The following is a 20,839-nucleotide window of genomic DNA, read 5'->3' on the forward strand; positions in this document are numbered from 1 at the left end:
CAGGCTACCTCAGCCACCCAGCTGAAATGCAGGCTTAATCCCATCTGAGAAAGGGAGGTATAAAACAATTGCCTTTTATTCCCATGCACTGGACACAGAACCAGATAATAAGTAGGGCAGTCAAAGAGGAGGAACCAGTTCTTTGTTGGGCCACAGAGCACACACACAGCATGCCCACAGACAGATGAGATCTGGGCTTTCAGATGACAATGTACCAATGAGATCTCCATGCATATTTAAATTATTATTATTTAAGACTCTGAGAACAAGTATACATTTCCAGGGCTCACACATGCACTCTTGGGGCTGCTTGGTGCCATGTGTCACTGGACACTGCCCATGCCACCAAGCTGCAGTGGTTCTGTTTGCACACGTGGCTGCATGAGGCTGACCAAGAACTGCGGAGCTGGCATCAAAAGGAAAAGCAAGAACAGCACAAGCAGAAATAATGTATGACCCTAAAGCACCCCAGACCTGAACAAAGTGAGAGTTATCTGGATAGAGGAAGATAGACAGTTCTTTGAGTCTAAGCACTAAATAAATTAATGCATTTGTGGTGCTCCTAGAAAGGCTCTGTTTCCAGAAATCAATGCAAAGATTTGTTCACACAGTGTGCAGCATTTTTCTCCCCTTCTCAGACAGCCTAATTTTACCTGGAAACTTGCTGCCTGCATTATATCTCTTCTGTATTTTTTCTGCAGATGATAAGGCATTGTCCAAAAGTGACTTAATAACAGCAATAAGAGAGATGGATTGTCACTTTAGGTTACTCAGACAGTGGTTAAAGTTAATAAAGGTTCAGACTGCTTCTTTCTGCTACAAATGCTGTGCAACAGATTACCCTGCTGGGGAGCACAATTGGAGGTGCTGGTTCCCCAATCACTCCTCAGATGCCAGGATAGTGGCTAGAGCATTCATTTTCTCATGAAGACATCTGACATTTGCTTCTCTCCATACTTCTCCATCCCTGCTGGAAAGCTGCAAGCATAACCTCAGCAGAGTTAATTTTCTTCTCTCACACATCAGGACAAGAAATACCATTAGCGTGTGAATGATGTATGAGGTGTAGGGCTCCTGCAACCCTCCCTTTTTGTTCAGGGGTTGACCATGAGCTGTTCCTGCTCTCCTTCCCTCCCACAGTCCATCATGCAACTAACGCTTTGACCCTCATTTTTCTCTGAATGCACTTCTCCTATGTGCAACTGCTTCCCAACAGTGCCTGCAGAATTAGGCACAAGGCAGCAGCATATGAAAAATGATTTTTTTTTTGTAGACTGTGCAGAGCTGGAGGTCAAGCACACTATTAATAATTCTCTGACTTTTTAAAAGCTGTATTTCCTCCATTTGTTGGCAACATGATTTGAAAGGCCTGTACAAGGCACTTAAAACAGCAGCTGAACAGAAGCATTTCAGTATTGCACAATATTGATTTTTGCTTCTAACTCACCTCTTTGCTAAGACTGGTTTCAATATCCTGTGAAGTTTAAGTGAAGACATTTCCCATCTCAATAGCTGTGCATTGTAATTTGATCCCACAGACAAGCCCGGAGTATTTTCCTTAACAACATAGCTTGGCTCAAAGAGCAAGAAAACACAAAATCTCCCCCTTGGATCACTGAAGAAAGGCTGAGTAGGTAACAAATGGAGGTGGGCAGGAGTGAGGATTGTAGTCACCAGACTGTTCACTGAGCTCATCTGTACAAAAAAAAACCTTCACAATATAGGGCTGTTACAACAGAGTATTTCTACCTCCTGGGAAGTGATCCCAAGGAACAAGAAACTTCATTAAATTCAAAGCACTGGTTAGTATGCTCCCACATATCAGAATTTTAAAGGGAAAAGACATTCAGGAAAATTTAGCAAATTCTTAACCAAAATTAAGGAAACAAAATATGACATGTGAAAACGTGAAAGAAAAATAACAATTGTAAACATGGATTTGGCTAACCATAACAATGACTTAAAATTTAAGAAATTTCCCCATTGGGGAAATTAGAACATATAAATAATATTTTTCATTTATTTGGGGGGGGGGGAGGTAAGCAAGTGAGATCCTCATAGAAGAGAAAAAAAGGTCATGAGGAAGTGCACTATATTTATACTAGAAAGGAGAAAAAAGACAAAGAAAGAACAGGTTTTCTTCCTGGTGGGGAGTGAGACAGAACACAGTTTAAAATATCATTGAGAAGGCTGAAGTGCTTCAACCTTTCTTTGCCTCATTAAAAAAATCTAAAAGTATTCAGACTATCCACAGACTTCAGAACTTAAGAACTTAGGCTGGTAGAGAGCAGAAGAAGAGGCTGCATGGATACATAATGCATCTGTAAATCATGTGAGCTTTATAAAATTCACACCAGAGTGTTCAGAGAATTGAGCAGCAATTTCACAGCCACTATTAACCATCTTTGAGGACTGATGGAGGGTGAAAATTCCAGAAGACTGGAAAATGACCTCTCAAGAGCTCTTCCAGCCATGGTGACCATTCCTGTAAGGAGGGCAAAACAAAATTAAGGGCATGATCCATTTATTCCTTCTTTAAGCAGCCACAGTGGCAAACAACTACTTGGTATTATTGCCCTTATAGAAAGAGCACAAAGTTTTGAGAACAGGGTCAGTCTGGATCAAAAAAGGTCCATCTGCCACAAAATAGGCTCAGATAGTCGCCTGCAGCAGCTACAGCTTTATCTAAAACCAAGGGAAGGGCAAGCATACACCAGCACATTCTCTCAGCTCTTAGCAATCAGAAGCTTAGGGACTTACAGAGCTAGACTTGGCATCCTTCTGTTAATAGCCCTCCATGACCTTTAATAGCCGTCAAGAATTACTAATGAAGAGATCTCTAAAGTGCTGTCTTTATTACATGAAATCAGAATACACAGGAACCGAACAGTCACATACTTTCTACTGCTCGGCCTTTCAGTGAAGATATTTTTCTTCTCAGCCTGGATATATTCATTCACACATATACATTCATTTCATGAACAGCTAATCCTTGAGAAAAGCAATACCAAAATGTCAGGATAGCTACTTGATATTATTTACATTCAAGCACAGTTACTCTGGCTAGTTTGTCAGAAGCTGCTTCATGTTAGAGTTCAACCAAATTTATTTTAAGCTATAAAGGGACAAGACAATCCCATGTAGATGGATACACTGCAGTTAGAGAATAATGATTAAAGAACTTTATTTACATTTCTAGCTGATCAACATCTTTTAGATTCTTCTAATGGGAAGAATTGATTTTTTCCTCTGCAAAAGGGACTTAATCAATTTTGCTTCTGGAAATGTTTTATTCAACAATAGCTAAATTTCCCTGCATACACATCTGTCAAAACATAAACAATCATTGGAAAAGAGAAGCTTTTTATGCTGATATAAATGTATCTGTTTTATTCTTTCAACAGAAGCTTATTGATTTTTTTATGCCTTAAAATAATCAAATACAAATCCCTTAAATATGCAAAACCTTACCCAAATACCTCCAAATATTAGCAAATTTAGTTTCAGTTTTCAAGGTTTTTTTAAAGATTATTTTGCACTTTAAATTAAATCTAAATGTCATCCTCCAGGAAAAAAAAAAAAGTGATTCTTTTCAGATTAATTTATTCTAGTGGTTCTGTACTAATTTAGCCTTTTCTGCAGTGCTGGACTGGGACTTAAGAAGCCTTGGTACTCCAGCTCTCCAGGTGGCTCTCTTTGGTATCTGTGTGCAGGAAACTTTTTGAGAATATTATGTTTCACGTTGCTCAGCATCTCATTTCTCCATGCAGATGGAAGAACTTTCAGTGGTCTACGGGTTATACACTGGGTGCAGGTGAACAAAAACCACACTTGTTAGGTTGTAATGCTCCCATCAATGGCCAAATGCCCATGGGGTGCAGGTCAGTTAATGGCAATAGCTCGGTATCTTTTAACATATGTAACATTGGGCCAATCTACACATAAATTAACAGAGAACTCCTTACAAGTTTTTAATACAGCAAGTTTGCAGAAATATTTTAACAATGATTTTTAATTGAAAATCTATATAAAATGTGCATTATTCGTCTCAGCTTCTACCATGGGCACTGCACTTACATTTACACAAACAGATATTAAGCAAGCTCATTTCAAATAAGAGGTTCTTGTCTTGTTTTGTTTTAGGCAGATTTATAATGTCCAAAATTTAATTTAAACTGATAAGAAAATTAGAGAAGTCTCAGTCCTTGCAACCTATAGGACCCTTGACCTTGACTCATAAACACAGGGGAAAAAAAACAGTAAATACAGTACATGACACCGAATCCTTCAAAATTTAAAATGGTAAGAAGAAATCTGTAAAAAGAGTAAAAATTAATTTGTGTGTTTGCTTTCAGTTAGAGAGCCTCCCAGTTCTTTCAGCTGATGGATTGTCATATCTATAAATACATCTACTTTCTTAACCTCTTGCTAACCATCAGTTGCACACCACAGTCTGCACTTGGCGTAAGTGCAGTCACTGCAACCAGTTTGGCCACTTCTGGGACACCTTTATTACTCCTGTGGCAGTAACAGCCTGAAACCTGAATGGTGAATTGGGCCCTGAATGGTGAGTTGTACCCTGTTCTGTGGTAACAGGTAACATGAGTAGACAGTCCCTGCTCCAGCCTGGCTCCCACCCACGTGGTGATTCACAGACAGTGGCAGGGAAGGGTCTGATTCTGTCACACCAGAATGAAAAGTGACCTGACGAGGCATAACCTGTGTGACATACCTTTGAATTGTGTTTGGGAGGGAGTACAGGTTGTCAAAGGTGCTTAAGGTGCTTAACTGACATATACTGGAGATCTGAGAGAAACAAAAACAAGCCAGGAGAAAACTGTGGCTCCCTGTAAGTCCTACTGAGCTGCTGGCCCCGCACCACACCCTCTGATCGCTGTCCACTCTGACACAGCTCTTCTGGAGGAGGAGGTGAAGCTGACACTGAGGGGCAATGCCCAACCCACGGACCTCCAGGAACCCAGCTCCTGCATCTCCCTGCATCGCCCATCACATCCAGTGCTTTCTGGGAGCGGCATACCCACCCATCCTCACCATGGCTGTTGCTGGGCCCAGCACTCTCTGCCCTCCTGTCCTGGCCATGGCCAAGCTGGGCCAAGGTGAGGATGTGGTACTGGAGTGGTCACTCATGTCGTGATGGTGAGCAGGGGCTCTACACCCACCTCCCAACACAGCACCTCCCCAGCTGCCTGCTCACACAGCCATAGCTGCTCCCACCCACTTTTTCTCTTTTTTGTTCTGGTTAGGAGGAGTTGGGTGGGACACAAGTGCAGCAGGCTTTGAAACTGCATTGCTTGGCACCTCTTGGCATTGGGAAGGATGAGCAACAGGGACATGATGGGTGAGCTGGGGATGGGCTTGGTGCGCTGGCACAGCTCAATCTAGCACCGCCTCTCCCAGGTGGTCCTGCTGTCTACATGGGCTCCACGCTCTGGGGACTTGGGACAGCACCCATGGCACAGAGGGAAGAGCCAATCACTGGAATCAGCAAAGAGCAAAGAGGCCCACAATGACAGTGCTCAGCTTCACAGACTTTTATTTTTGACTCCGTACAGAACACGGCTGCGACTGTAATAAGGCATCAAATGCACTACTGAACAGCTCATGATGGACTGTGATGTTTCACCACGTTGTGAGTCAGAGTCTTACAAAATTAAACCAGTTGCTTTCTTAGTCAGTAAACTCTATACTCATTGCAGACAGATTTTTAAAATAATTACATCAACTAAAAAACTGTAAACATAAAAACCCAGCAACAACCTAGTGTAGCTTCCTAGGAGAGTCTTGGGCTCCTGCCACGGAGCCGGCTTCAGGCTGGCAGCAGCAGGCGAGGCTGGTGGGACACACGCTGGGCACCCGCAGCGCGTGGGCTGGGACAGTGCAGTGACAGCCTCTGCTCTGATCAGCATCCCCAGCAGCTGCCAGGCAGCTCCCAGTGTCCAGCCTCAGGCACAGCGTGTGACCGAGCAAAGGGAACTGAGAACAGGGCGAGCAGGAGCTGTTTGAGCAGCAGGGAGCCGGACACCAGCAGCTGCTGCCTCCTGTCCCGCAGTTCAGGGAAGCTGGGACACCCCCAGTGGGAAGGTAGAGACCAGGGCTGGGCCCAGCCAGCACACGCGTCATGAGGTAGAAATCAGGAAAGTGTCATATCTGGCAGCTGGGGCTGGTCAGAAATAAACTAAGGGCACAAATCCTGTTGTTTCCAGGGTACTCAGAATTCCATATTCAGAAAAGGGATGTTTAGAGGGCACCTAAAACCCACTCAATATATGCCAAAATTTAGTTCCCCAAAAAAGAAGAAAGCTCTCCAGTGAATCAAGTGACAACTTTTCAGGCAGTGAAAACACCAACGATTTTTCTCTCGTTTGTACCTTTAAAGCATTTAAATTTTGAGCAGGGGAAGTCAATTGCAAGGCTGCATGAGGGGGCAATAAATGTCCCCTGGCCTCACCCTTTGGTACCCTCTCAAGTGAGCTGAATGCTGTGAAGGCCTGTCCAGTGGCCAGTGGGCTCATACATTCAATTCCACCATCAGCCACCAGACAGCAATCGCTTTGGTTTCTGTCTATGTTTGGTTTCACAGCACGAGAACCTGAGAGTCTGGAGGTTTTATATTGCACCACTAACTCACATCATGCTGCAATTTCTAAAGTGATCCTCTGATCACTTTAGAATGTCCCGAGCATTTTTATCTGCTAAATTCCTGTGCTCTGAAGACCTTCCTTCACCTCTTTCATAGCATACACCTACACCAAAATAAAGAAACTGTTAGTCCTGTTGTTTAAATTTTATTACTCCTCACACTTCTGCAGTGTACATTTAGATTATTAGGTTGACTAATGTTTCTTTAAAATGCTCAGGAAAAATTTCAGGGTTCATTAAAGTATTGCAGGTTCATGATCTGTGACAGGCATTTTACAAAGTGTCAGAAAACTTCTCACTTGACAATAACATACTGACAGTCAGGGAAGCGTTCCTTTTTCTAGTGCTAATAATCAGCATTAAGGCATGTCATGGTTCCTGCAAGAAAACTGTGATCCATACAGCTTAAGCTGACATCTTTCTCCAGTAATGGAATGTACTCCAATTTCATGCATACGTATAATTAAAAAATAAAAATAATAGCTCTCAAAACCACCAGCCTCAGTTTTAGAGCTTCTGTCACATAGGTGAGAACATGGGGCCCAGGCAGGTTTCATCCCCCAAGATGAAAGGTCCCCTGCCCTACACCACCTTGCTGACCCCAGATCAGCAACATTTGCCCTCTTGCTCGGCATGGCTTTCCCTGGGAAGGCCAGCCCCTTCCCATCCTCATGGAAGGATGAGCAGAAGGGCTGTTCCCACCTCCCCACCTTGAGAAAAGTGTCAAGGTCTGCCGGCTGTGCCCACATAACTCACCTGCCAGCCAAGGCCAGCAAAAGAGGAACCTTCCTGCTCTGCATCCGGATTCTCAGGCTAGGTCCTTCCTCACTTGTACTGATCACAAGAGGCTGAGGGAGCTTCCAGATACAAGACATTTCATGTATTTATCCTAGAGATTCAATTAGGAATCTCTGATGACACAGCCAGAAGAATGTAAGCTCTTCAGAGATGACTATGGAGATGCTGGTCACTGCTGAGTTACTGCCTGAGAACACGCTGTGTATCATGACATAAACTGGGAGAATCATTTACTGGGCAGCAGCTCCTCTAATAAGGCAGCTCATTTAATTACACAGTAACATGGACTTAAAGCTGCAGTTGGAGCAGAGAACATGTGAAGCAGGATCTCTGTTGCAGGGCCAGCATTAAACCCCAGGTACCATACTATGTAATTTCTGACCAAAGGTGTGAATCTGGAGCAGGGCAGCTCCTTGGGCCCTTGTCACAGGCATCCGTGCCAGCAAGCACAAGGGACTGAACTAATTGAGTCAGACTTGTGTTCTGCAAATTGCTTGACAAAGCCAACCAGAGAAGCAGAATAAAGAACAAAGTGGCAAAATAGTGTTCGGTCTCTCTGTGAGGAACCCACGTTTCTGCCATCCACTTGTTATTCTGGACTTTGTGCTGCCACATATTGTGTGCTGGGTAAAGGGAGCATAAAGGAAATCTCCTCCCACCTTCCCATGAGAACTCTTCTCTTGTGTGTCACAGTGGGAAAAAAAAATTATTTTAAAAATAATGCATATTCCTGATATTTTAGAGTTAATTCACAACTGAGAAGGCTGTCATAGTGAAGCACATGCTTCTCCTAAGACTGCAGTCAGAGACTGCACAGACAGAGATCTGCACCCATGTTTGGCTTTTCATACATATAACAGACATATACTTATTAACAAGACATATATGTATTAACCATTGCTCAGTAAGAACTGACAGCGGTGCACGGAACAATTTTTGTTGATACTCCCAGCACTGCAAAGAACACATCAGTGTTCCCTAGAAACTGGCTGGTAATAAAGCAAATAGCATCAATGGTACAGGTTTTTGGCTACAGTGCCACAGAACTGAGATTAATAGCAACATGTACCCTTGACCATCCCCTATGTTGAGTCTCTTGTCAGCCAGTAAACTGCCTGATATTTAACATCTGTATTTCCTGATGATTTATTCTTTACAAATAAATTGGGTTTTATTGAACGAGTCTCAGAGAGCTCCTTCCTGACCTTTCCTTGCTGGTTATGAGAAGGTTGACAGTCTAGTGACATAAAACTGAAGTTTCAAAAAGGACTAATAAGATGCAGGCAGCCCCAGTATATGCAAAGCCCTGCAGCTGAGTTTAAATTTCTTCTGGCAAATGTACTGAAGAAGTGTCTAGTCTCAGCATCCCCATACGTTTTCAGTCTTTGGGTCTTTTGAGACTCCTCACAAGAGGTCTGTTAATTCATGTTCTGGCAGTTTTCATACAAAGACATCTGTCCACCAGGAACTAAACTTCTTTTATATGGGTCACTATAGCTATCAGAAGTTAATGACTATCAATCATTGCTAATCTGAACTGAAATGGAGCCACTGACCTCACGCTGAAAGAGCCTTTTGTCTCCTACCAGCACCATAAGCCATATGGTTTCCTGCCCTTTGTCTCTTATTTTATATTTTAAATAATCATCACTAATTGTACAATTGTTTGAAAATATGGGAGGTTTGTGGTCAGCCATGATCAAGTGGTGTTCTTTCTTCCCATAGCTGTCACTTAACTGAAGAGAAGGGATCTGCTTAAAATTAAAGAATAAAAAAGCATGTCTTTATGAAATATTAGCCCTGCTATTTGATTATTGGTCCTGCTTAATATTCTGTCAAGTAGACTGTTAATAATCCTGCAGGCTTCAAAAATTAAGTTTCCAAAGTGTCAAGGTCGTTCTTGTTCTATATGGGAGTAATAAGAAAATTATATAGGCAAGACACCAATGGAATGTTTTATATTAGGATAAACAAGTATCTGAGGAACCTACTTATCACAAGTCTCTTTTTATTCAGTGGTTTTCATTATTTTATATCATTTGCATTTCATCTGGCACAGTTCCCCTTTACAACAAGTACTCATATATTGCAAACATTTGATTATAGAGCTTAAGATAACACCATTCTTGTCAGACAAATAAACTGCATCACCAGCTATCTTTAGCTGCATCTGCTTTCTTTAATGAAACACATTTTCCTGTAGAAATGCTGCCTTAAAAATCATGACCACACTAATTATCTATGGCAAGCACATCTTCCTCAACTAATGACAGCTCGAGCATATTATCATTTGCTCCAGACTTCATTCTGAAATTGAAAGACCCATACAGCTTGGCAGACTCCTTGGAGGATGCAAACCTGCTCCTCCGGTACAACTCCCCTTTCCACATGGACATCATCAGCAGGCTGGACAGCACCACGCCCCCCAGGGTTAAGAGGCACAGCCCAGCGATTACACAGCGGTCCAGGTGAGCACCGATCCTTGCGCTCTCGTTCTCCAGCCTCTCCATCTCCCGGGCAGCCACGGTGTTGGGATCCACAGTTACATCTCTGGGTACCACATAGGAAATTATCACCAGCAAAATGCCACTAACCAGGAACAAAATGGCACTAATGAATCCATAGTCAACAGATTTCCCAACTGCTGCCTCCGAGGCAGCATCGTCCTCCTCGGAGACCAAGGAAGGAGAATCGTGCACCCATTCGGGTGGCAGCTCCCTGCAGGAATGCTGCTGCAGGGGGGCATCCTGGCCACCTGTAGCAGTGGGGGGACTTCTTGCATGCTCCAGATTTACATTTTCATCCACATACATGAACGATGTCTCGAGTTCCTGGGCACAGCAGCAGGCTTTTTTCTTCCCTCCATCCTCTTCCCTGGGCAAGCACTCGGCTGTGTGGTAGAGCTGGGAGGTGCTGGAGGGTGCAGGGTGCTCCTGGGGCGAGGTGCCCAGGGAGGAGAGCTGGGGTGCCAGGGGGGGCTCAGCCACAGGGCCCCTCTGCAAGGGCTTGCAGTGCCGTTCACAGTGCAGGGCTGCCACGGCAGCGGCTGCTCTGGGGTCCACCTCACCCCCCTCACACTGCTGCTGCTCGTAGGGATGGGGGGGCAGGCTCCAGCCAGTAGCGGTGCCCAGGGGCACCTGTCTGCTCTCCTCGGCCAGGTAGAGAAGCTCCATGCAAGCCATTGACCTCGTCCCCACGAGCTTCACCTCCTGGGCTATGGCATCCTCCAGCAAATGCTGCCCCTGACCTGCAGAAGCGGCTTCACAGTACTGGCACTGCTGTATCCCAGAAATCTTCTTCACCACTTTTTCACCAGCGTTTTGTTAGGGACATGGCTTGTGTCAGCTGTTAAATGATTAAACAAATCCTCTCTGACATTCATTTCTTTTCGGTCTGCAAATGAAATAGCAGAGGGGGAAAAAACAACAACAACAAAACCGAACCCGACAACCTCACAATGATACATTAATAAACCAAAGGGAAGATAAGGCAAATGTAATACATCAGCCCTCCTCTCAACTGTTTGAGGGGAGACAGCAAACACGATTGTTTTAACCACGCATTTAAAACTGCAATCCTCTTGCAGATCCAAAATCTATTAGGGAATCTAATCAACCTTTGACACCACTATCCAATTAAGGCAGTAAGTATGCACAGAGCACGGAATAACCAGAAAAACTGTGTAAAATGCCAGAGAAAATATATGTCTGTTCTTTTAGAAGCATATAACTCCCATCCCCCCCTTCCAAATACAGAATTTTACACTCAGATTCACAGACTAATTAGAAAGAAACACGCAAATACCATGTAGCTCAATAATCCAGGATCTGTATTCTCCGGTGGAAATCTGATAATCCTACGGGAGAAGCAGTGCTCTCCTATATAAGATCTACCATTCATCTAAGAGCTTTTGGAATGAAATTATGCCTCAAAGACTGATGACTCAAAGACGGATACTACTTCTCATCTGCAATTAATTCGCTATTACCCCTTTCGCCTGGGCCCCATCCCCCTCGAGGCCGCCCGGTGTCACGGGGCGAAGCTGCAGCCCGATAAATGTGTTGCATGCGAAGGGAACACATGTGCGTCTACAGCACATACGTGATCGCTCCCAGCCGCTGCTCACTCACGCTCTTCTCGGGACCTCAGCGAGAACCGGCGGCGCTGGGAAAAGCGATTCCCGCCGGCGCCGGGAGCAGCAGGACCCGCCCGGCACCGAGTGACCCGAGCGGTACCGAGGTGAGCGGCGCAGACACGCACAGGCACACACGCATCCCCGGCTGCAGGAGCGCGCCGCCTCCTCCCGCTGCGGCTCCTCCCGCCGCTCCTCCTCCTGCCCGCGGGCTCTCACCTGCCCGGCGCGGCCTCGGCCCCGCATGCACGGACACACGGACACACGGACACACGGACACGCGGACCCGCTCGCCTTCCTCCCGGCCGCCTCCGCCCGCGCCCCCGCCCGCGCTGCTCCCAGCGACCCCGGGCGGCTCAGCCCAGCCCAGCCCAGCCCGGCCCGGCCCGGCCCAGCCGGGCAGAGCCGGGGCGGGCTCCGCTCGGCACGCCGGGAGCTGTAGTCCGCGGGCGGCGGCTGCTGCGGCAGCGCCCGCCCCGCGCCCGGGACCGCGCCCGGAGCCGCGCCCGCCCCGCGCCCGGAGCCGCGCCCGGAGCCGCGCCCGCCCCGCGCCCGCCCCGCGCCCGCCCCGCGCCCGGGGCCGCGCCCGCCCCGCGCCCGCCCCGCGCCCGTCCCGCGCCCGCCCCGCGCCCGCCCCGCGCCCGCCCCGCGCCCGTCCCGCGCCCGCCCCGCGCCCGCCCTGCGCCCGGGGCCGCGCCCGGGGCCGCGCCCGGAGCCGCGCCCGCCCCGCGCCCGGAGCCGCGCCCGCCCCGCGCCCGTCCCGCGCCCGTCCCGTGCCCGCCCCGCGGCCCCCGGGGCTCGGCGCTGCCGGCGGGTCGCGCTGCCGGGGCTGCCGGCGCCGCACAGCCCCTCCCGAGGGCCCGATCCTGGCATGGGGCGGGGGAGCGTCCGTGCTGCCCTGTGCCTGCGTCTAGCTCAGTCATCACCTGGAGTTGTTTGCCATAGTCTTGGGAGCTCACGACTTACTCCAGGGAAAGATAAAATCAGATTCTCAAATGATCCCAGAACTGCTGGAGCTGAGACACCAAGGGACATACTCTCTGCGCAGGACTTACTGGAAAATCTCAGGAGCTCACCCATGTTGGCAGATTGTCCATGCGCTTCCTCTGGCCGGCATAAATTACTATTAAAAAAAAGACTGTTGCCAAAAAATACATAATAAATGAATGACTATTTCATTTTCAGTATGAACCTTCACTGAGTTTTCGTGCCAGTGCTTTTCCTTTGCCAGTGTTAGTGATAAACTAGAATATGAAAATAAAGTATGGAGTAGTCTGAAGGTTTATCAGAGCTGAATACTGTGCTGTTGTGGAAAGACTGGGCTCTGGGGAGACAAAAAGCAATCATGGGGAGAGGGACCTTTGCCATGGAGCTGAAATGAGGGTGCACGCAGGAATTAGAAGTGAGCAGCACCTGCCTGCATGGTTGTTGGGCAGGAAAGCAGAGGCTCAAGATGAAAAGTGAGCTGGGGAAACCAGAAGAGACAAACACAGACTGTCTGAAGGAGCTGGCCTTACATCAGAGAACAAGGTGATTCTCTGTAAGGACTCTTTGCCACTTCTGAAGCAATGCATTAGGCAATCAAATCAGTTTTGAAGACATATCCTGCCGAGATCCAAAACACCCAGGACAGAAGGTTCAAATCTTAGTGGGAGTAACTCCCGTGAATGTTAAAATTACTTGCCAGGACATGGCAACAGTAGGGCACTCACAGTGCCCATCACACAGATTGCTCAGTGCTCTGGGGTGCTTTGGATATAATTTCAAAGCAGCTCCAGGCAGTGTTTCCATTAGCAAAGTGCAGTTTCAATGCACTGAATAGCGTATTATTCACCCTTTGAAGAAAAAATGTAAGGAGAAAATTATGGAGTTGGGAAAATGGTGCAGGCTGTCCTTGGAGCTTTTTAATAACAGTGCCCTCTTTGAGATTAATATAAAGGAGCAAATAAAACCTAATCAAAGAAACAAAAAAGCTTATCTGTAAATTGTTCAAATAGTTTCAAGTAAAAGTAAAGACAGAAACAAACTCTCTTTATTGTATGTACATTTCCATTTGGGAATTAGCAGGATAGGAACATTCAGATATTAGGCACTGACACAGCAAGCTGTACCTGCTCCATCTGATAGACGAATCTTAATTAAATGACTGACAGGAAAAATGTGGTTCTCAAGCCTGGCAATGCAGCCTGGAAGAATGTGAACACTTTTCCTGGGCCCTGGCACAGCCTACCGAGTCCTTGGGTGGGTATTGTCTTTCTGACAGCTTATACAAAGGCAGGAAATTGCACACAACAAATGGTCATGTTGTGATTCCTTCAAAACCCAAGAGCTACAGCATGTACTCTTGAGCACTTACTAGAGCCTTAGTACTTGTTATTTAACCACACAAACAACTTGCTGCTCTGCCACCCACTCTCCTTCCCATTTTGTGCCAGCGTGTGTTGGGCAAGTGTATTAATTTGTTGCTGATAATTGCAGTCCCACAAACTATGGAGCAAACAGAGGGAACCACAACTCTGTCAAACCAAATGTTATCTATTCTTATGTGCCTTCCCATGTGGTGCAGTGTCTCCTTTGCCTAGTACAGTTCACTCACTCTTAGAGCGAAATCACTGTCTAGTCACAATTCCTATTACTGACATTTCATTTTCTTTACTTTGGATGCGATGAGTTAACAGCAGTTTCTTGTGACGAATGTGATTGTTGCCAATGCTCTGAGGTGTGGAGGTGGTGAAATGAATGCATAGCAACGCGTACTCTGCAAACACAAGTACAGCTGGTGAAAAGATTAATCAACTAAGGATGGGAGTAAGAATATTTGTCACAGGAAAAAAAGTGGCTCCGTAGAGCTAAAACCCAGAGTGATGGACACACAATGGGACAGGAATAAAAGACTGGAGTAGACTGTCGGGGTGGATGAGCCTTGTTCTCTCTGCTGCAGCCAAGCACGTAATACAGCCCTTTCAGACGCTGAGCAGGGCTATGGTAACAACACAGTGATAATATGGAATCTGACAGTCAGATGGTAAAGGTGTCTCAGATGAGATACATGCAATTAAATTTAAACCATGCTCTGGAGCATCTTGTAAGCGCTCTTCAAGTTGTCCCAACTATAAATGACTATGTGAACTAGATTTATATGTTTTTGTCACATTCTCAGTAACCTATGGTCACTGTAAAACTGGAAGGAAGCTTGTGAAGAACTAAAAGCTGTTTCACACTTTCTGTTTGAAGTCTCACTGAGGGCCTGACCAGACCTGAAGCTTCAGAGGAATCAGGCAAAACTGAAACAAGTTTTCTGAATGGTGAATCCCATCATGGTCTGGTAGAGGATAGGTTTTGAGATATTCTACTTGCCATCACAATTCACAGATTTTTCCAGTGTTATATGGGATCCTCAGTGAAGCATTCCCCCAAACATTTTTATTCTTTATTTCTCTGTCTTATGTATACAGAGTTCTTCAGTGATCTCGTTTTCACAGAATCTTCAATTTGTTGCCTCGCAAGTCACAGGACCTTGGGTTTCCAGTGGTCCTTGTGCAAGAGTTGCAAGACTGCAAAACTTCTAAAATAAAGGGGCACTCCAGCCAGTGTGGCTCAGAGAATAATACATTCAGAGAAGTCTATAGAGATTATTGCATAAACTTCCCATTTCCACTTGAATAGATCATACTGTTGAGTAAAGTTAGGAAGCCAATAAAATGGGGCTGAAGAAAAATTTAAAACCTATTAGAGAAATACATGGACCTGTGTACTGGTCTGTGAAAAACAACAAAGGTAATAGATGCGAATGAAGAGGCAAAGCTAAGTTTATACATAAGTGGCAGAAGAAAAAAGTGACACAATTCTTTTTTGACTTACAGAATAAAAGTATTGTTAGGCTAGCAAGCAAATATTTGGACAACTCACAATGAAAATAAAAATTCACCATTTCTGTGTGTTTAAAACACATTACTGTCACAGATCAATAAATGTCACAGATTAATAGAGCAAAAGTAGGCATGAAAGCAATTTAATTCTACTTTGGTTGATTCACTAATGCACATCCATTGTGCATTAATAAAAGACAAAATAAGTAAACAATTTTACAGAGATACAAGAAACCAAAGATGTGTAATATGATGTTCCAGAATTGCTACAAATAGATTACATCCTTGATGCAATCCCTGTGCTTCTCATGTCTGAACACGTGAAATCATGGTTTGAGTATATAGAGCTCCTGAGGATGGACCAAAAAGAGTCAGTCTCAGTCTCAGAGCAAAGGATCATCTGGAGGAGCAAAGGGCCTGTTGACCACTTGGAAGACACAGTAGTTGTAGCCCCACTCAGGAGCTAGTGAAGGACAGGTAGGAATTAATGAGCTGTCAGGCTGAGGTCTCCTCCCTGGCACAGCACATGTGGAGCCTTTACTGACCTGCAGTCACCAGGAGGGAAAGGGCCAGCTCCGGATGTCCCTGGGCTGCTGCTTCCAACCTGCAGTGCCCACACCAGTGACTCAAGCTGGTGACCTGGCTGACCCCACTACCACAGGTTTTACTGGCCAGCCTTCCTCCCCCTTCAGGAGCTCATACTATGCCATTTTCCCTTCTGAATCCCCGAGCAACTGAGCACCCCTGAGTCAACAGGCCTATCCCTGACTGTGCTTGATTGTTCTAGGGTCCTGCTGACTCTCACAGCTCTGTCTCAGCAGTCTGGGCTCAGGCTGTGCAGTGGGACATGGCTGAGCTGGCCCTGCTCTGCCCAGGGCAGACTGGCTGCTGGGTGCCAGGCACCTGGACACCACTGTGGGTGCCTAAGCTTTGGACACTGGGGTGGAGGAGACACCTTGTGCCTCCCTGTGTGCCCCCACAACGCTGAGCACTGAGCTGTGTGATCTGAAGGAGCCTTGACAGAGCCCATACAGCTCCTCCCTGCTGTGGGCTTGGGATTGCCACGTCACCACAGGTTTCTGCCCACTGATGGGCACAAACCAGCGCAGTACCAGCACTGTGCTGTCACCATGTTGTGAGAGCTAAAGTTACCATTTATTTCCCACCCTGGTCATACCTGAGACATAAAGGACATGTTTCTCCCTTCATCAGCCCACAGATTGAAGACTACAGCCCTGAAACCTCTGTGGCTGCTGAGTGCCAGGTGTCGTGCACATGACTGACTCCTGACATTGCCAGGTGTTTTTCAGGTGTTTTCCTGGGTTGTTATTCTCTTCACTTTCTTGCACGCTTGCATGGAAAGACAAAATCACCTCCAGTAATCACACATCAGATCTGGGAGATGTAGTACACCTGTTATTCTGTACAAAAAAACCCTAGAAATACTAATTATAGAATGAAGGTATTTAAAGGGAAAGTGAGATAATAGACTACCCTGGAGGGATACCCTGTTCACCTCTATGAAAAATCCTGAGAGAGGGAGAAATGTGCTGCCACAGAGGGAAGCCCAGGTGAGGCCACTTAGGAGAGAAATAAAGAAATCACCAAGGAGATTTTAAGCAAGGGATTTAAAGGATAGAGAACAGTGCAGGAATAAAAGGGAACTGCAGCATAATATGAGGAAATAATAGCTTGATCCATAAAGCTGGGGTGGGGGGGGGGCAGTTATACTGAGTCTGGAAACAAAAATTACTCTTAGGTCTTGCAGTACACATAAAACCATGGGTGAAAGAAGAAAGTGAAGGCTGCAGTTTCTGACAAGGCAAGGACACACAATCTTCAGTAATATATATATTGCTGGTGACAGAATGAGGTTTTATAGAAATTATCAGGAATAGTACCCAGGGATTCTATATTATCAGCATGCATTAAAGAGTTTCTTCAACATAAACATCAAAGATGTGTTCACATTAGAGAGGTAATGCTGATAATTTGTGGAATTTGCCTGTGTTAAAAAGACTAAACTTAAAAAAATAGTAAAACCTTCTTCTCTTGGTAGCACTTTATGTCCACATACTATAAAGTACATTAAAAAGCTGAAATCAGTATTCCCATTTTAAAGGCAAAGAAGCTGAAACATAGGAAACTTGTGTATTTGTTACAATCTAGGCAACACAGAACCAAAATCAAGGCACCAAAATTAAGATGAAAGAATTGAGTCTTGAGCCTTGTTCCTCATTCCACCTGTTTTAGCCAAAGGCCAAGCAGTGACTTAGGAGGGAGCTCAATTCTTTTCTTCATACCTAAGGAGAGAACCACTAGTATGAGGGAAGAGAGACGTAGAACTATTTTAAGCTCATAAATCATAGCATCAGAGATGTGCCAGGAAGGTGTATCAGTGGGGCTTTGAAGCAGAGCTAGGGTCCATGTTGATTTCTTGTGGTGATATTTGTATCTAAATTAGCAGCCATAGCAGCCCATATTTGAGAAAGTTCAAGGCAGAGCTCTCCTCCATCTCTTCTTCTCTTTAACAGTCCCTTAAGCTGACTATCATGCTGAATTTATGTGTGGAGGAAAGCCTTGCCCATGTGTCTAGTCCTGGCCCCATCACAATCACTATAGCATTTTTGCAATCAGCTTTAAACAGGCCAGGATTTCTTACTGTCCTTCCTCCATCCAATGGTGTTGAGGTTCCTTCTAGAACAGTGTCTGCAAGGAGTTGTAAAAAACCCTGGTGGAATACAACATGCTAAAACCTGGGTAGATAAACCAAATGGGAAAAGTAAGACTAATCACAGTAATACAGGCCCTGACAGGTCTGCCTGACTCTTCCAAAGGCAACATTTCTTCTACAATACTGAAAAACAGTGAACAAAATGCTACAAAATAGTCTGCAAGAAGCAATCCTTCTACAGGGTCACGTCAATAAGCTAGACCATCTATCTATGCATTTTCCTCTCTGACCTGTTTACTTTCCAGGGGGCTGTGATCAGACTGAAACTGGAAGGAAAAATATTTGATCTTTTTAAACAGTCAAACCTTTAAAGTCCAGCCTGTCGCCTGAATTTTGAGGTTTTTAAACAAGACCTCTATTGATGTTAGTGGCAGGCATTGCAGACCAAACACCCACAGAGCAATAAACATTTAATTCATCAGATATGGCTAAGGCTTTTAACGTTCTTTTTCTTGTCACGTAGGCACTGTCCATATTCCTAAATTCTACTTGGTGTCCTCCTTTGATTGACTTGGAAGAAGGAGGAACATTCTTCTTATGGCTGAACTTAAGAGAGGTATCTGGAATCAATAGTGAAAAATAAAACCTGACCTGATGGTTTTGGTTTTATTTTAGTTAGAAGGCATGGAAGGAAATATGATGTCATGCTCTATATTAAACCAGCTCTCTGAAAGCTTTTAATTGCAGTGGGTTTTGAAGCCATATATTCAAATGGTGACAGCACACTGTGTTGGCTCCTTCACAAGCAGAAGTCTTAGAGAGTCACATGCTGCTAAAGGAAATGTTTTACACTTTTCTGTTCTTGACACATCAGAGTCATTTTTATCTGGTTACTATGTTATGCATGCAGCAGAACTGCAATGATAGTAAAATCCGTGACGTGCAGGCAGAACTGCAGGCACAGTATGATAAAAAGGCCGTCACTTACTTGAGCAGTTGAAGAGTTCCTAATACATTATTTAAGGGAAATCAATATTTTTTGTAATAAATACATACACGCATCTATCTATCCATTCAGGAAAACAAAGATGTCTCTATCCCACAGTTGGTGAAAAGCAGAAAGCAAAACCATAGAGACCTTAGTTCACATTGGCTAATTACCAAGTCTTCCTCTAGCAGTGTCTGAGGAGCCAACACAGACAGGTTGGGCTTTGCAAGAAGGTTGGCTCTTGAAAAGAGGAAGATAATTTTTAACTTAAACTTTTAACAAAGACCTGGATCCTCAGCACACAGGTCTCCATTACAGAGCCCTGAATGCTCTCTCCATTGCAATGGGATTTATTTTAGTGTGAGACAGGGACACCTAGCTGAGTGTCTGGTGAGAAATGCCTTGGTGTGAAACCTCCTTGAATTGAATCAGAACAGGAGTGTTGGTGTGAAGGAGCTAAGAAAAGGTCTGTAGTGATCCAGGCACCCCTGGGGAGTTCCTAGGGTTGATCAGGGCAGTGCCTGATCAGGTTGAGCAGGCAGCTTGTGGGTGCAAAGAGATCCCTGCAGATAGATAACTTCTGGACAATGGGCATCTGGTGGTGGATGAGCAAGTAAGGAGGATTTGTTCTTACTGCATGCTAAATGTATTACTGTTTTGTCTTTCCTTGAATAAAGATTTACTTGTTTGTACATTTTCTCAGTCCTCAGGAGTAGGTAGGTCAGACCTAATGAGGGCTTGTGGTTTTCTGGCACTTCTTAGGTGGGGATTAAGCTTGGTTTAATAATTTGCTTTGAGAGATGTCAAATACATTGATGCTACTGGTTTCTGTTCTTATTAACCACCTGGCTGAGAATTATATGTGCACATTATATTGAGGTAATAGGAGTTCTTTGGTTGATCTTACTTCTGAGGCATCCAGGCATGTATACACACATAGGTACTCACAAATAGCTACGTGGAGTTTTTCATGGAGAGTGGGAGATTTGGAAATGAATTTCCACTCCTTTTACTCCAAGTGACACACTCTCCCCCGCACAATATTATACATAAAATGAACCATGGAGAGCTATTTTCCCAAGCAGACGGAAATGATGTTTTTTTGAGGTGGGTAGCTGCATTTCAAAGCCAGAAATCTGCATGGATGATATTTGTGCAGTGCCATCTGGACAAGTTTTTAATTAACGTGGAAAATGAAAAATTAACAGAGGGACTAACAGTTTCTTCATGTTCAAAGACATAATCCTGCAGGGAAAAAAATACCCATGGTTATACTTCCATAGGATTAATAAAGAGCTTCTAACAGGGGTATATAAAAGTAAAATCAGACTAAGAGAAAAATATTTAAAACATTTATCATTAGTTTTATTAATTTATTAATGTTATTAATCTAGAAAAAAATTCTATTTCCTTTAAGAAAAAATAAAATGAAAGGATAATGACAAGTAGATAAAGATACAATTCTGTGTATTATGAATGAGGGATTCTTTCCATCTAATAAAATAATAATGGTAACATTAGAGGAGGAAAGAGGGAGAGGAGCATCACTCTGATTTGGGGCACATAATAGGAGTTTCCTATTTGATTGCATTTACAGTGCAATCACCCTTTTTGCTACTTGAACAGACAGCAGTAAAACATGGTAAAACTGGAGACTGAGTTTTCTGCCTGTCTTCTGAAGTTTTGAAATACAAAGTGTATGAAGACTATTTAAATTG

At 44.7% G+C, this 20,839-nt stretch overlaps 1 protein-coding gene and 1 non-coding gene across 7 annotated transcripts; one reads left to right on the forward strand and one right to left on the reverse strand.

The window, feature by feature from the left end:
• Nucleotides 1–9,449: 9,449 nt before the first annotated feature.
• Nucleotides 9,450–11,945, reverse strand: TMEM74 (transmembrane protein 74). Of its 6 annotated transcripts, none has more exons than XM_077782423.2 (2): nucleotides 11,810–11,945; nucleotides 9,450–10,851 (listed from the first exon to the last, which is right to left on the reverse strand). In XM_077782423.2, the coding sequence occupies exon 2, from the start codon at nucleotides 10,638–10,640 to the stop codon at nucleotides 9,690–9,692; it is 951 nt and encodes a 316-aa protein (XP_077638549.2). In that variant the 5' UTR covers nucleotides 10,641–10,851; nucleotides 11,810–11,945; the 3' UTR covers nucleotides 9,450–9,689. The 6 variants fall into 6 exon arrangements, with proteins under 6 accessions (XP_077638549.2, XP_021402108.3, XP_085428577.1 ...); XM_021546433.4 differs by having other exon boundaries at nucleotides 9,450–10,803; nucleotides 11,810–11,943; XM_085572451.1 differs by lacking the exon at nucleotides 11,810–11,945 and adding an exon at nucleotides 11,263–11,777.
• Nucleotides 11,946–15,701: 3,756 nt separating this feature from the next.
• Nucleotides 15,702–15,780, forward strand: LOC146768449 (small nucleolar RNA SNORD36). Its single transcript, XR_014953477.1, has one exon. It is a non-coding gene; the product is annotated as a small nucleolar RNA SNORD36 (small nucleolar RNA).
• Nucleotides 15,781–20,839: the final 5,059 nt, after the last annotated feature.

This window comes from Lonchura striata, chromosome 2 (genome assembly GCF_050655825.1).
Source record: "Lonchura striata isolate lonStrDom1 chromosome 2, ASM5065582v1, whole genome shotgun sequence".
NCBI lineage: Eukaryota > Metazoa > Chordata > Aves > Passeriformes > Estrildidae > Lonchura > Lonchura striata.

Coding starts and splice junctions, on each gene's coding strand:
- TMEM74 (XM_077782423.2), bottom strand. CDS start 10,640: ATGGCTTGCATGGAGCTTCTCTACCTGGCCGAGGAGAGCAGACAGGTG.